This window comes from Leptopilina heterotoma, unplaced genomic scaffold (assembly GCF_015476425.1).
Source record: "Leptopilina heterotoma isolate Lh14 unplaced genomic scaffold, ASM1547642v1 Lhet_278, whole genome shotgun sequence".
NCBI lineage: Eukaryota > Metazoa > Arthropoda > Insecta > Hymenoptera > Figitidae > Leptopilina > Leptopilina heterotoma.
In genome coordinates, this window is record NW_025110986.1 from 2399918 (window position 1) to 2416826 (window position 16909).

At 33.4% G+C, this 16909-nt stretch overlaps 1 protein-coding gene across 3 annotated transcripts in view; it reads left to right on the top strand.

Moving 5' to 3' along the window:
* Positions 1–16909, top strand: part of LOC122504061 (tensin-3-like) — a 566797-nt gene that overhangs the window by 473821 nt on the left and 76067 nt on the right. For all 3 annotated transcript variants that reach the window (XM_043614943.1, XM_043614945.1, XM_043614944.1), the window contains one exon: positions 10829–10975. In XM_043614943.1, coding sequence (XP_043470878.1) covers positions 10829–10975 — 147 coding nt within the window. The remainder of the gene's footprint in view (positions 1–10828; positions 10976–16909) is intronic.

Below are 16909 nucleotides of genomic sequence, written 5' to 3' on the forward strand. Positions count from 1 at the left end.
TTTTTGTCCCAAGAAAGCAGAATTAAATTAGTAAAAATAAGGGAAAAAGTCAGGGTATGTTTTTCTCAATCCTTGTTAGACACCCTGAATTACAAGTTTTGTTTTTGAAACTATGACTAATACATACTAGAATAATAAACAAAATATAGAGTATCAGTTGTCTAAAAACATTCAAAATAGTATTGTACAAACATCTATTTTCTCAATCACTCTAGAGTGTCTTAGAATGTTGTATCTTACAATTGTACATTTATTTTGTTGTACTATTGTGTGTAAAGGGGAAATTAATAGTTTATTAATAATTACTCAATTTAAACTATTGCATCGATAACCCGAAAAACAGTCACTATCATCTCAAAACTCTAATTTACAAAGGACACAAATTCAACAAAATCTCATTAAAGGGGGGAACTGCTGAGAATTAAAATCGCGATGCATCGATCTCCAGTGATAAATAAATTCAAACCTTCGTAGAATGAACTCGCCAACAACCAACGGCGTCTCCAAACTCCAACGGTCAATTCGAACACAATTAACAAAGAAAATAATTCAAAGGTTAAAACACCAAATAAAATAACATAAATTAATTAAAAAAAACAATACTGATAATTTATTAAGAAATTAAAATATTAAAATAATGGCAATAATTAAACTTTAAATAACTTTGATTTTCGCACAAACGAAATTACAAATTCAGACCAATTACAATTTCAAAACTCAACCAGCTCGATTAATATCTGGGCGACGAGTGTTCCTCCGATCCGCGGCTTTTCAGGAAACCAGCAGCGAATTTGGGAAAACTCCTTCCTTATCACACCTCATGATTTTTCCTATGAATCCTTCCTTGTCGAATATCAACGATACCTATTAGAAAGAAGGGAAAGGGTCGCTAAAAGCCATGTGACATCTCCCTCTTATCAAACAGACGAGAAATCATTCAGGGAAGGGGCACTAGGTGAGAAGGACACAAGACGCTGAAAGGGGCAAATAAGGTCGGTCACAAAAAGAAAAAGAAAAAAAAAAAAAAAAAAAAAAAAAAACTCAAGAAAATACTCATTTCTTTCACTTCTACCGTTAATTTTCCCTCGGGATTCAGGGCTACATGCAACCAATGCATTCCCCCCTCCCTAAATTCTACTACCCTTGGTTCCGGTAAAACACAGGAACCACAATGGTCTCTAATTTCTCATCATTATAAAAAAATGAGTGTAAGTCTCGTTGGCACACATTTCCCTCAGAAATAAACTCTTTCTCCACTCAACTTAGTACAAGGCTGACTGCAGGGTACCCATTAAATATCCCCCACTCGACTCAGCACTCTGTACCTTACGCACTTCCCCTCTCGCTATACTCAACACCACGCACGGTATCTCTGAATATACAGCGTTTACACCACTAACGCTTTTTCTCTCTCATGGCCCGTTTGGTGCCATGATACATTACTTTAACTATTTTGAACTATTTAAAATTTTCGAGCTCTTCTTTCCTCTAGTCTCTAAACGTACTAACTTACGTCTCACTGCCACACTCACATATTGGACCTGGGTGCTGCCATGGGAAAAATCATTTGGTCTCTAGAGGGGGGTGGGGCGTAACGACTGTCAATCCTCTTGATTTGCTCAAAATTTCGCAGAATTTTCTCCAAATCTTCTACACAATTGACACTGAAAGACGAGACGTAACGCCTGTTTTCCGGATTCAACCCACGAAAAGCAATACGCAATAATTCACCATCCGTCAAAGGATTACGAAAGTGTTGAGCAATAGAACGCAAACTCAACAAGTAATCTGTAATCCTTTCACCCTTCGCCTGGGTACGGGCCTTTAACTCATCATAGACATCCTCATCGTCTACAATCTCTAAAAATTCACGCTTAAATAGTCTCTGGAATTGTCCCCACGACCTAATCTCAGGCTTGACGATACGATACCACTGACTCGCCGATCGTCGTAAGACACTAGGTATTACACGCAATAATTCCAGGTCACTAATAAGATTAGAATTTTTACAATCATTCACTCGGTCTAGAAATTCCTCCGGATCTTCTTTATCATCAGCAGAAAAACGAATATCCCAGTCCTTTAATAATTTAACCAATTTAAACCCTAATCCTGTACTATGGGTCAATTGGGGGCGAGCCGGGGCCGGGTTTGCCTCACTATCTAGACTCGAAAGTGAATCTCGATTACCAAATTTCAACTGTGCACCAACACCAATATTCGAGTTGAAACTAGTCGAGGGGCCTAGATATGGCCAAGCTTGCGAACAGTTATCCAGACCCTGAGCAAAAACACTCGAAAACTGGCTTCGAGAAGAACGCTCACAAACTGGTGTTTCAACTTCCCCAGGTGCACTAACAAACGTAACTCGGCGCTGGGCAGGCCCAACTTGGTCAATAGACTGTTCTGCATTTTGTCTATTCAAAATTTTAGGCACTGCTCCCCTGGACACAACAAATGGGGTATTAACGGGTCTCAAAAAATCATCATCCACTACCCGGATTCCCCCCGGACACAAAAAAGGGTGTACATTAGAACTACAGGCCCCATTCTCTAAGAAAACAACGTCCTGACCAACACTGGTCGTGTGGACCTGCGCGAAGGACATCCTGGCCACACCAGGGCTTAAACTCAACGAACTAGGTACACAACAAGGTGACGAAATACCCGAACTCGGTAAAGACCATGTAATTCTGGTTGGACATGAAGTCGAAAACCCACTCGACATAGTAGTCATGGGCGAAGAAGTTGTCGCTACAGAGGTCACAACTAACACCTGCTCAACTGGGCCCATACCCACACTACTCTCTAATAAATCACTGTGGGCCATTTTAACTACAGTCGTATCGGCCCCTATACCAAAAATTAATTTTGGTCTCTAACCCAAAAGTAAATTTGGTCTCCAACCAAAAATTATCTTGGTCTCTATCCCGAAAATTAATTTGGTCTCTAACTAAAAAATTATTTTGGTCTCTATCCAAACGTCAATTCGGTCTCTACCCACAAATTAATTTGGCCTCTGACCCGAAAATAAAAACAAGTTCAATCTCTCATAACACCACTCTAATTTGCTCACCGCGGTAATCAATCGAGCTGGTTAATTGGTTTCAATAAAAAAAAAACAACATAAAAAAATGGGGTATGTCATTAAATGGTCGCTAAACCCTTACACAGACACTAAAATAACGGGACCAAAAATAAGACATACGAAATACACAAAACCCAACTCAAAAACCACGAAAATAATACTCTCAAGAAAAATAATTTTATCTGAAAGGAAAAACGGAAATTTCCAAACGTCAATGACACACCGGTTTGTGATTATTTACAAACGCGTGCTACACACTGTCAGCTCACTCGCCTTACTCCGCTTCACCGCCAAAACCGCGACCCGCCAAAACTACCGCGTCTCCGTGCGGACTTGAAAACCGTTGGTCGACAAATTAACTCTTGACGACGCCCAAACCATTTTAGGAATTCACATCAACTTTCTCGAATAATTTATATTTTTTAATGACACAGAAAAAAGGACACTAAAAATTATTATTGGAGGAAATTCAATGGTCTCTATGGAAGGGAATAATTACAGGTACAATCCGCACTCAAGAACTGGTCTCTTTGGTCTCTAAATCAGTCACAAATCACATCAGACAAAAATTATAATTTCTTTATCACAAATCCTCTGGTCACAAAACAGAACTACTCGGTCACTATTTTTTTAAAACTGGAGATCTCAGCGTGGCCCCACGTTGGGCGCCAATTTGTAAAGGGGAAATTAATAGTTTATTAATAATTACTCAATTTAAACTATTGCATCGATAACCCGAAAAACAGTCACTATCATCTCAAAACTCTCATTTACAAAGGACACAAAATTCAACAAAATCTCATTAAAGGGGGGAACTGCTGAAAATTAAAATCGCGATGCATCGATCTCCAGTGATAAATAAATTCAAACCTTCGTAGAATGAACTCGCCAACAACCAACGGCGTCTCCAAACTCCAACGGTCAATTCGAACACAATTAACAAAGAAAATAATTCAAAGGTTAAAACACCAAATAAAATAACATAAATTAATTAAAAAAAACAATACTGATAATTTATTAAGAAATTAAAATATTAAAATAATGGCAATAATTAAACTTTAAATAACTTTGATTTTCGCACAAACGAAATTACAAATTCAGACCAATTACAATTTCAAAACTCAACCAGCTCGATTAATATCTGGGCGACGAGTGTTCCTCCGATCCGCGGCTTTTCAGGAAACCAGCAGCGAATTTGGGAAAACTCCTTCCTTATCACACCTCATGATTTTTCCTATGAATCCTTCCTTGTCGAATATCAACGATACCTATTAGAAAGAAGGGAAAGGGTCGCTAAAAGCCATGTGACATCTCCCTCTTATCAAACAGACGAGAAATCATTCAGGGAAGGGGCACTAGGTGAGAAGGACACAAGACGCTGACCAACGGACTATACCAAAATTGGGAAAAATGCGACGGAACGATAGAAAAGACGGAGACAAAGTCACCAACTATAGCACTGGACTCAGAACGAAAATTTGCCTATACAAGTAACGATTTACTTCGTTACATGTGTTAACTTTACAAATTTTACAATTGTTAATTTATTTTGTTTAAGATTAATTTTAAGTATTCTTTTTGTTACATGATTTATGAATTGTACGTTTTCTTTCACTGTATTCTTAATGCTTGACCACGTGGATTTCCTAGGACAAAATAAAGAAATTCTAATTCTAATATAATACCTACATTTACCAAACGATGATGGGCATTCTGTACATTCGCCAGTTTACTTTATAAATGTACATAAAATTTTCATTCAGTGAACTATTTTTCACTTTCACCAAATAGCCTGGTGAATTCTCACATCTGTACAACGATTTTTGTACTGATCGCGGTTGGTACAAGCTGTTTTGTTGTTTGTACAGAGCTGTTATTTCTGGGCTTTGTACAGAGATATTTGTACTGAGCTAGCTCAGTACGATTCCTCCTGTACAATGTTGTCCATAACAGTTGATTGGAAGAGGGTTTTGATTAAGCCTATTGGAAAGGTGAAAGTTCCACAGCAGCCGGGGGACTACAGACCTATTGCTATTCTTTCTTCATTGTCAAAGGTTCTTGAGAAAGTTTTGTTTTACCAGTTGAATGAATTTGTTGAGACAAATGATGTTCTTAGCCCTTTTAGTCTGGTTACAGAAAAGGGTTCAGTACACAAACACTCTTGGCTGGTGCAACTGATGATATATGTAAAGCGATTGATCAAAAGAAGGTAACCATAGTGGTGTTCTTTGATTTTAGTAAAGCTTTTGACTCGGTACCTCATACTATCTTGCTATCGAAACTCAAAGCCATAGGTTTGTCGGGATCAGTCATAAGATGGTTTGCTTCGTACTTGTCAAGTAGAACCCAGGCTGTTGTGGGACCAGATGGAGAGCTATTTGAGTGGGGACATATTGGAACTGGAGTTCCTCAAGGTTCAGTGCTGGGTTCTCTATTGTTCCTACTTTATACTAATGACATATGTATTTTGTGGATGATTTGCAGATCTATATACATTCTAGTTTGGAAGACTTGCAGAATAATATAAGGTTAATAAATGAGGATGTTAAGGCTGTATTTGATTGGGCGAAAGTAAATATTCTTAAAATAAATTTTAATAAGACTTATTCTATGATAATCGGCTCTACTTGGTATGTAAATAAAATAAATTTGAGTGACTGCTCTGTAATAAAAATAATGATAATACCATCCCTTTTGTTGATTTAGTTAAAAATTTGGGTGTTATCTTTACGCCAACTCTTTCTTGGGATAAGCAGGTTGGCAAAATGTGCAAGAGCGTCTATGCCACCTTATCACAATTCAAAACAAATAAGAAAGCCCTTACGGTTGAATTAAAGACGAAACTTGTTACGTTATTGGTTTTCCCTCATTTTGATTACTGTTGTGTTGTATATAATGATATGACTGAAGAATTAAATTATAAACTTGAGAAACTCCTGAATTCATGTATAAGATTTATATTTGATTATAATTACAGCTGATTATTATTACAGCTAGGTTGGCTTAGTGTTAGTAACAGACGACTTTGGTACATCGGCAGTCTTACACATGTAATTTTAAACAATAAAAAACCTTCGTACTTGTATGAAAAGTTTGTTTTTAGAGAGGAAATTACTACTAGAGAGTTAAGATCTCCTTGCATTCTTAGGGCTCCACAATGTAAAACAGAAAAATATAAAAACTCGTTCATGGTTACTGCCATAAATTTATGGAACTCTCTCTTCCTCGTTCTATGACAAATATTGAAAGTCCAAAAACATTTAAACTACAATTATATAAATATTTATTTTCGTTGGATGTATAGAGTATATACACGGAAAAAAAAGTACGTGAAATTTTCATTGACTCGGTACTTGACTTTTGGATACGACACAAAATACTAAAAACAGTCTAGTACTTTTGCATGAGAGTTTCAAAAGCAGTCAATGAAAATTTCTAGTACCTTGCTTGAGAATTTCATTGACTTTCAAAAAAATTGTAAAATAAAAAAAATAATTTCCACTTGTTCACACAGTTTTTCTGAAATTCACTCATTCATTCACATATTTGGATAATTAATCACACAAACAAAGAACAATTATTGTATCACTTTTCGACGTTCGTCAACACTTATGAACTAACCTATAACACACACATATATTCGCGTATAACTTAAATATAAACACACATTTAACACTTAAAAGTACGTATCGAATTGTTCTTATATACCACATGGTGAAATTTTTCACGACTTCTGAGACATGCTATTTCACTGAAAACTGAGACTTACATAACATTCTGTTTTGTGAGAAACAAAAAATAAAAAATATTTTTTTGAAAGTCAATTCTTGAAGACAAATATATATTAACACTATTTGTTTTTCATAAAATAATAGTATATTCACATCTGAAATTAACACAAATGGAAACAGACGATCAGCTGGCATTTACCTTGGGTAGAAACGCGCAACGCACACTGCGCATGCTCTACAGAATTTTCAAGCGCAGTCAACTAATCTTTCACGTACTTTATAAAACTGAACAAATGACTTTTCGTTAAAATTTAAAAAACCATGTTGCCCATACTAGTACTAGAATAACTCTAGGACTTTTCTATATTTTCTAATAAAAAGTATGATACAGCCTTTTATTTTGTGTCCTATCCAAAAGTCAAGCACTTTCAAGGAAGGATTTACGTACTTTTTTTCCGTGTAGAGTGTATCTTGATTGGTATGTCATCTATATGTGAGTTGCTGTGATAATTTGTAAATCAAAGTATTTTATTGTCTGAAAGAGATGTATATAGCTTTATTTAACTTTATATGATATACCTATATGTTATTAATTACTGTATTTTTAATGGTTGTGCTCGTGGTATTTACCTAGGACATAATAAATCTATTCTATTCTATTCTATTCTATTCTATTCATAATAATGAAATTTTTAATATACTGAAAGCTGATTATACTATTATGTACTAGTCATGGTGGAATACAATAAAATGCATAAATAACGCATTATAAAATTTATGCTTAAAAATTTCAAATTTAAATTACATAATAAATATTATACAAAATAATATTCATTTGTTTTAATCGACTGCTATGGACAACATTGTACAGGCGGAATCGTACTGAGCTAGCTTTGTACAAACATCTCTGTACCGAGCTAGCTCAGTACAAATATCTCTGTACAGAGCCCGGAAATAACAGCTCTGTACAAAACACAAAACAGCTTGTACCAACCGCGATCAGTACAAAAATCGTTGTACAGATGTGAGAATTTACCAGGCTATTTGGTGAAAGTGAAAATAGTTCACTGAATGAAAATTTTATGTACATTTACCAAGTAAACTAGCGAATGTACAGAATGCCCATCATCGTTTGGTAAATGTAGGTATTATATTTTGTTTATTATTATAGTACGTATTAACCATAGTGTCAAAAACAAAACAGCTTGTACCAACCGCGATCAGTACAAAAATCGTTGTACAGATCGGGCTTTGTACAATTTCGGGCTTGGTACGTAACATATATACATTACAAAATAAAAGCTTCAAATAATTTAAAAAAAAATAATTAAACTTTTTCAAGAAGCTTAATTCAACAGAATTGTTAGTTAAAACTATAAAACATTCAGATTTTTAAAAATTTTAATTTGAAATCTTTCCCAAATTCTGAATTGTCATAAAGAATTTTATCAACAAATTTTTAAATAATTGAACTTTATCGACGAATTTTAATAAAATTGTATTGAAAATAATTCAAACTGTGCGATGAGTTTTATTATTTTTTAAAATAAATGGATTCATCTTGCAAAGAATTTTGTTATTTATGAAAATATAAGTGGATTTCTCCGAAAAATTTTAATATTAATGAAAATAATTGAATTTTTGCACAAACTTTTTATTATTTATGATGATAATTTAATTCTTGATAAAATTTTTGGAAAAAATTGAATTCTTCCGAAGAATATTAGGCTGGAGGCCCATGGTAGCGTTTTGCGTTGCGTTTTGTAACTAGGCAATGAGTGCAAATAGAGCAAACCTATATCTGTATCTCTCTCACACTCATGGCCTAGTTACAAAACGCAACGCAAAACGCTGTCATGGGACTGCACCCTTAATATTTATGAAAATAATTAAATTTTTGCCCAGCATTTTTATTATAAATGAATTCTTCCCAAGAAATTTATTAAAATTTTTAAAAAATAATTGAATTCCTGAGAAGAATTTTATTATTAATTATGAAAAGAATTGATTTATTGCGAAGAAATTTAATAAAAAATTTGTAAATAATTAAATTCCAGATCAATTTTTATTATTTATAAAAATAATTAAATGTTTGCGTAGAATTTTATTAAAATTTCTTTCAAATAATTGAATTCTTTTGGAAAATTTTATTTGAATAGTAAATATTAAAAATCATTGAATTGAGGAAAATTGTTGAAAAAATTGAAATTTTGACAGGAATTTGATTAGAATTTTATTATTTATAAAGATAATTTGAAATTTTTACGGTTATGTGTTGAGTTATTATTTCACTTCCGTGGAACAATTTTATGGAGTAGTAAAAAATATGGGAATTATTAAATCGTAATAATCAACTGTTTCTATTTACCCCTAAATTTTTCAACTTTGCTAAAATTTAGGGGTAAATAGGAACAGTTGATTATTTCTTACAAAATTTAAGAAAAAATCAATTTCAAGTATGGAAATGTTAAATGATACAAAGAATTACATAAAAATGATGTTAGTCATAAAATAATTTAGACTTATAAATAATAATGCATTACGTAAGTTTAACCCTTTAACGCCCAGCGTTTTCGATCAAAACCACTTTTGACTTTAAACCTTCACAACTTTGACAAAAATAAAAATATTTTTGATTTCAAAACACCCAACACCCACAAATTTATTCTACTTTGTGAAAAAAATTTATAGTACAATAAATAATTTACAATTTTTTAATTCAAACAATAATAAAAAAGAATGTTTATGGCAAGATTTACAACAAAATTACAAAATCGAAAATAAAATAAGGCTTAGCTAATGAAAATAACTACTTGAGGGTTTTTGAGGTCGCTGATTACGAATCCAAAGTCAGTCTTTTTTGTTTGCCTCATAAACTATAAAATTACCACAAATTCTAATACAAAACCTTCAATTTTTTATATTTTATAATAATTCAAATTCTTCTGAAATTAGTTAATTTTTTAAATATATTTATTAATTATTAAAAGTAATGGATTTATAGAAGAATTTTAGTTAAAAACACGAAAGAAATTGAATTTTGGAGAAGTTACAAATGATTGCAGAAATTCAATTACTTATTTTCAAAAGTAATAAAATTCTTTGCAAAAATTCAATTAGGGTCAGTTGGGGTAAATAGAAACAAGGGGTAAATCGGAACAGTAGTTATTTTAGTTAAATAAAAAATTTTAAAAATAAATACGGCCTTACATCTTGAAGCTTATATTACCCCCAACAAGTTCTAAGTGTTTTCCTATTTTCCGTTTGTCAATTAGCAGTAGTATATACAAAAATATTTCCTATTGCACAAAAAATTGAAAATCAAAGAAGACACCCTTTCACTTTCTTGACTCGCATTTAGAAAAAAATTAACTAAAAATTCATATTAAAATTTATATTTATCTCTTATTAATACTACAACAAAAATCAACTTTGATTTTTTAATTTTGCAAACTTTAATTAAAAATATGAGACTGTTTCTATTTACCCCTAAAAACTGGAAATTCGGGGTAAATAGGAACAGCAGAAATTTCAATAATATTTCTTATAATGGAAAGAGAAAAAATTGTTTCTTTCAAACTACAACACTATTTTCAGCATTATATATGAGAATAAGAGAGAAAAGAAGAAAAAAATAAAGAAAAAAACCTTTATTTGTGAAATGTGTTTCATCTTTTGGCTTTCAAACTCAATTTTACAGAAACCAGAATTTTTTTAGTAATTCTGAAAATTTGATTTTTTTCACAATACTTTTGACAAAATTCCCTAATATTTCCCTGCTTTATTTCCCTAATGTCTAATCTGTCACAACTCTAAAATTAGCAAAAATCGCTACAATTGGGTAACGAAATTTGAAAAACGGTAAAAAGATCTGATTGCTATAATATTTTTTGTATAATTTATACAATAAAATAAATCATTATTTAAAATCAATAAACATCTAAAAGAAAAAAATGTGACAACATTTTTCCATCGAAGTAAAATGAAATTTTTTAAAATTTGATTGCAGCCAGAGGAGCTAAACGCCATTGTGGGTAATGCATTTCGTATGGCGTACGTGGCCCAACTTCAACGACAACCTATTCTTCAGGACGTAATTTCGTCACGAACGTCGCCGCACTACCGCAAGGATAAACAAGATACTAGGACAACTTGGGTATAATATAAAAAAGTTTCACTTAATATTTCACCAATAAAACTTTACTGCTCTCTCTCTCTCTCTCTCTCTCTCTCTCTCTCTCTCTCTCTCTCTCTCTCTCTCTCTCTCTCTCTCTCTCTCTTTTTTAGGTGTATGCCTAAAAAAAAGAAAAAAACACCACCACCCGCATATAAACAGCAAAAACACCATTACTCATTATTCCACAATTCCCTTCAATTGACAAATTTTATTACCCCATTTACCAATTCACTTCAATTGAATTCGAAAATGAGACAAATTTTTGTATTAAAATCAATCTTAATGTTTTGTAATATTTTACTATTAGCCTAGACACTCACATTGTGATTTATTGTCTTCATTATAACTTTTTCCTTTCTCGCATGCATAAATAATTATATGATTCATACATTAAAACTATATATTGTTTTGCATTTTCTATTTATATAATTTATAAATATTAATATAAATATAATTGTCTGCGGTGAAATTTTTCTAATTTAAAATTCTAATTTACTAAGTGACTGGAATTCCGATAAATTGCTTTTTTAATTCGAATCACTTGAAGGTAAATTAGACCTTAAATAAAACGTACACAGTCGTTGAGGGATTTTTTCGAAATTTAAATAAAGTTCCCTTAATTTACTTTTTCATTTAATTTCAATTTTATTTATTTTTCCCTTTTTTGTTTGGAACGTTTTTCAAATGCATTTAATTTCGTCCGAACATACATGTTCACGTGCCCTTGGATATCATAGAAGTCGCATCAATGCTCCGGCAATGCTATAACGTCTATGTAACTAACGGAGGCGGTTCAGGGCCCATCTTGGCCAGATGGTAGTACCCTGTTTAGGCTCGATCGTTCCCTCGACACGGGACAAAGAAATAAAAAAAAATGAATGTAATGGACAAGATTTTAAATGAAATACTCCAAGTGGGTACCTCGAAAGAGGGTAATCCCACCACCGATTCTGATCAGGTGCAAGCCCCGATAGTCGGTGCAGATGGCTCCAAGGATTTTGGAAGGAGCCAAATAGATATCCAGCTGACAAGCTACAAATCAAATGTCGCAAATCAGTTCCTGGCTATTCCCGGAATTTTTAAGAGCGTGCACCAGGCATTCAAGCGCCAAAAGAACGTCAGTCGTGACATCCAGGATGGCGTGGCGGTTTTAGAGGGTGCGTTCTTTAAAATTTGTAAGAATCTGCTATTTAATCCCCGAGCCGTTCAAGGACCGAGAGCCGCAGACTCCAACTGTGGGAACTCCACGGCAAACGAGGAGAGCTGCTGCAGCTACAGATTGTAATAAGAGAAAAAAGGTAAACAAGCATTCGATGGATTTTAAAAAACTCGTTCACCATTATGAATCCATCCTTTTCAATTTTCGAAATCCGACATCAGATTCGTAATCAGCGACCCCGAAAACCCCCGAGTAACGAATTTAAGACGAATTTAATCGATTTTTAAAAACTTGTCCGCCATATTGGATCCGCCATTTTGAAATTTAGAAAACTAACATTGGATTCGAAATCTACGATTTCAGAAATCATTTATTAGTGATTTCAGTAACTTTAGAGCTTAACTAAATTTTATTACTTCAATTTTTGCTGCAAATGTTTAAGGGATACTAAAAATGAAGAATGTAGTTTCGTTCACTAAATTTAGTGTAGAATTGTCATTTTTAATCCAATCGAGGTCGACAAGGGCTCAAAATTTGTGTAATGATATAGTCTATCAATAAAAAAATTAAAACCTAAACATTCTTTCCTGTTTGATGTAGAAAAAAATAGTAGAAGTTACTCAAATGTCTAAAAATCATCAAAATTGTCATGAAATTTCATCTTTAATCGACTGTAACTCTCTCAATTTTTGTTGAATGTTATTCTGTGACCTATGGATCGAAAGGTAATTTAATAACCTTTCCAATGATACCTCATTTATTATATTTTGACAAGCTAATTTTCCTACAGGTTAGTTAAAAAAAACTATGATTTTCTTACTCAAAAAACACCTACTATTAAAAAAAAATTGTTTTGTTCGATTGGAAAAAAAAAGTTTTTAATTTGTAAACCTGTGCAAGTAAGGATCCACAGTTGCTCCTATTGCAAACAGCAAGGGAAAATGAGGTCGATATCCTGTTCTGCAGTGAGCAGTATCAAGGAAGCGATCTCGCCCCTTGGTATCAGGATAAGGCGAAGAGAGCCGCCATAAAGCTGTGCAACCCAGAATTGCGGGTTGACAAGTTTCTGGAGACGAGCAGTGGGTTCGTGTGGATAGAGGTAGCTAATATACGTATGTATAGCTGCTACTTTTCACCCAGCGACCCACTGACAAACTTCGAAGCCAATATAGAAGACCTAGAATCGAGCCTCACAGAATCCAGGCTGGATGTCATCATCACTGGCGATTTTAACTCAAAGTCGCCAGAGTGGGGTGAGACGAGACTCGACAAGAGAGGAATTCGTATTGGAGAAATGATCTCCAGAAACGACTTATTAGCTGTAAACCGAGGTAATACATGGACTTTTAGACGAGGTGCGATCGGATCAATTATAGATCTAACAATCGCATCGTCTAAACTATTTAGCCGCATAACCGACTGGCGGGTCTCTGAGGAATATACCGCAAGTGACCACTAGTACATTCAGTTCTCAGTCTCGATGGGAGACACACGAGGAGGAAAAAGACAGGATGCTCCTAGTCGCAAAACCTCCTCGTGGAATATGAAGAGACTCGACAAGGAAAAGTTCGGCCGGTCCCTAAGAGAAGCCCTTTTAATTGAGGACTTGGGCTGGGTGAAGAGGCCGAGCAGTCTGGATGGGGAGGTTCGAGCGGTGAGGAATATGATAGTCACCGCTTGCAATGAGTCTATGCCACGCAAAGGCGCCATTCCCGGAAGAAAATCCTTGCACTGGTGGTCAGAGGAGCTAGCCTCCTTGAGGAAGGAATGCCTCAAAGCAAGAAGGACATATACTCGATCTAAGGGAGATCCCTTGCTGAAAGAGGCTTTCAAGGAGGCGAAAAAGGAGCTCAAGAAAGAGATCCGCAGGTCGCGACGACGTAGCTTTTTCAAGCGAATCCGATAAATTTTTCAAAAACGTGTCCGCCATAGTGGATCCGCCATTTTGAATTTTTGAAATCAGACTTTAAATTCGTAATCAGCGACCCAAAAAACCCCCGAGTAACGAATTTCAAGCGAATCCGATAAACTTTTCAAAAATGTGTCCGCCATATTGGTTTTTTGAGGTTATGTCAAAATCCTGATCTGATGGGGTTAAATGGAACTCGGATTCGGATTCAGCGACCCAAAAACCATAAAGTCTACATAGTGAGACCCCCAGATCAGAACTTTTTTTTGTGTGGCTGTGTTATATACGCGTTTATTTTTTCTTTTTTTATATATCCGTTTACAATTTTATCTTTTGACTTTTTACACTTAATTAAACATTTGTTTTTTTTTATTATTGTTGTGCTGTTAATTCCGCTTTTATATTGAAATAGTTTTAAATTTTTAACTATTAACGCAGGTTAACCGCAGAGTAAAGCAGAAAGTCGCATAAGCGACAGAGTTGGAGCGCCACCCTCGAAGGCTAAAGTCTTATGACAGTTCCGAGGGAGGGTAAAGGGCTCCAAAAGAAGGGTTAAGGGTTTTGGTGGGTCGGGCTGGCAGTAGGTCGCCAGTTTATTAAATTTACTATTTTATATATTTATTTTTCTTTTTTTATACTTCCGTTTGTTTTATCATACACTGAGAAAAATGGATATTAAAACTCTTAATATATTAGATATTAAAAATGAGATACTTAAATATATTATCTAGATTTTAACGCTTAGTATATCAGATGTTTAGATTTAATATGTAGTGTATTGTAGAATATAACGTTTAGATATTGAACTTAACAATCTAATATATTCAAATCTAATATCTGTGCGTTGCGCAAGCGCAACGTCTAAGGCGCCTACAGCAGCCTACAATAAAGCAAAAGTGAGGTTATATTATCACCCTGTTTTGATGGGCGAGCATCAAAATGGAAAAACTTACGTCGTAACTGCCAGCGAAAATTAATATTTTTTAAGTTCATTAACAAAATTAAGCAAAAAATTAAACAAAATTACAATAATTTTGCAAGGAAATTATTTTATTAAAGTTTTAAAGCGGAGTAATTTGAGTTTCATTAGTTCACCGCGGCCACTAGAATTGGCGCCACCTCCTTGACCACTGACACATAGACCCAACTTGTATGTGGTTTTTCCCACATGACCATAATAAATAAAAAAAACATGTTATAATATTCTTTAGTAGTAATGTCGCGAGTATATAATTCAAATTTATATGACATACGAATTAATAAATATTGACTACAATTTCATGTGTTTTTTTAGAATTTTTCTTGCAATGACTGGGAAAAATAATAATTTTTCCCGCAGTCTCATCAAGAAAAATAACCGGAAAAAGATCAGGATTTTTGTTTTAAATTAGGACCCTGATTATTTATAAAAATTAAAAAATTGCTATAATTCTATTAATATTATTATCATTTATAAATATTAATTAATAAATTATGTATTATATCTGTAAATATATATTATAGAATAAATTAATAATTATTAATGCACTAGTAATGTAAGTATTTGGTAATAATGAATAGTAAATTATATGCGCTGTTTGTCAAATTTTGGAATTTTAGGAATTTGATTATATGTTTAAGAATTTCTGTCAAGTTTTGAGCTCTACTTCGTGGTTTTCAGAAACGAAATGTTGTTATTTTACCGCAAGATTTAAAAATAAGGTACATTTAACCTATAATTTGAAATGACGTTTGCGTATATCTTTAGATAGTAAAATTAAATATCCAAGATACTTGTCTTACAGTTCACTTTCATATAGATATTGAATTTTAACATCCTGGATATTATAGGTTAATATATTCTGTCCAATATATTTAGATAGTGAAATTAAATATCCAAGATACTTGTCTTATAGTTCACTTTCATAGATATTGAATGGTAATATCTAGATAGTAAGCCTTAATATCCATTTTTCTCAGTGTACCAACCCCACATAACCTTGGAGTGCGGAATCCAAGGTATCTGTAGGCAGATTTCCCAAAAGTCCCTAAGCAAAAAAAAAATAATAATAATAATAATAATAATAATAATAGTAATAAATTAGAAAGATAGAATAAAATATATAAATATATAAATTAGCCTTAAAATGTCAAGTGGCGATTTGGTTGAGCGCATTAAAGCACTATCCCAGCAGCACACTTGAAGGCTTATGACTTGTGGTTCGAGTCCGCTCACCCTCATGTGCTGTAGTTATAAAAATCCTTTTTTTTATTTTATAATAATGCAAAATATGAATATTTCATATTTTTTAAAGCTTTTTTAATAATAATTTCATTAGCAAAAATATTAATAGTTTTTGGAAACTTCCAGGAAACTTACTTTGACAACTTCCAAGAAATTTCCACCGGTAATTTGCAGTAAGTTTCCAGGAAACCTCCTGGAAGATTCCATAGGAAGCTTCCAAGTGCGGACATTGGTGAAGAATTTAGAGAATTTTCCAGGAAGCTACCGAAGGTAACTTCCGAAGTTACCACGGGAAGCTTCCTGGAAACTTCTTGGAAGTTTTTGTGCTATCTGGGCGGAGTGGTTTTCAATGTATTTTTGTCCCCTGAATACGATCCCTAGTCCCAAAATTGACTAAAACTTCAGTATTTTGAGAAAAGTAGTGGTTTTTCTAATTATGCCACAATAATTATTTTTCTACAAATTACTTAAATTAAAACATTCCATCCCGTTTGCGCTCGGGTAATTTTGCTACTAGTAATAATAATAATAATAATTTCGTTCTTTAAGCCTACTCCACTGAGTAAATAAATAAATACTAAACAATATAAGTAATTTGTCTTTTTTGGTAATGTTTTTCAT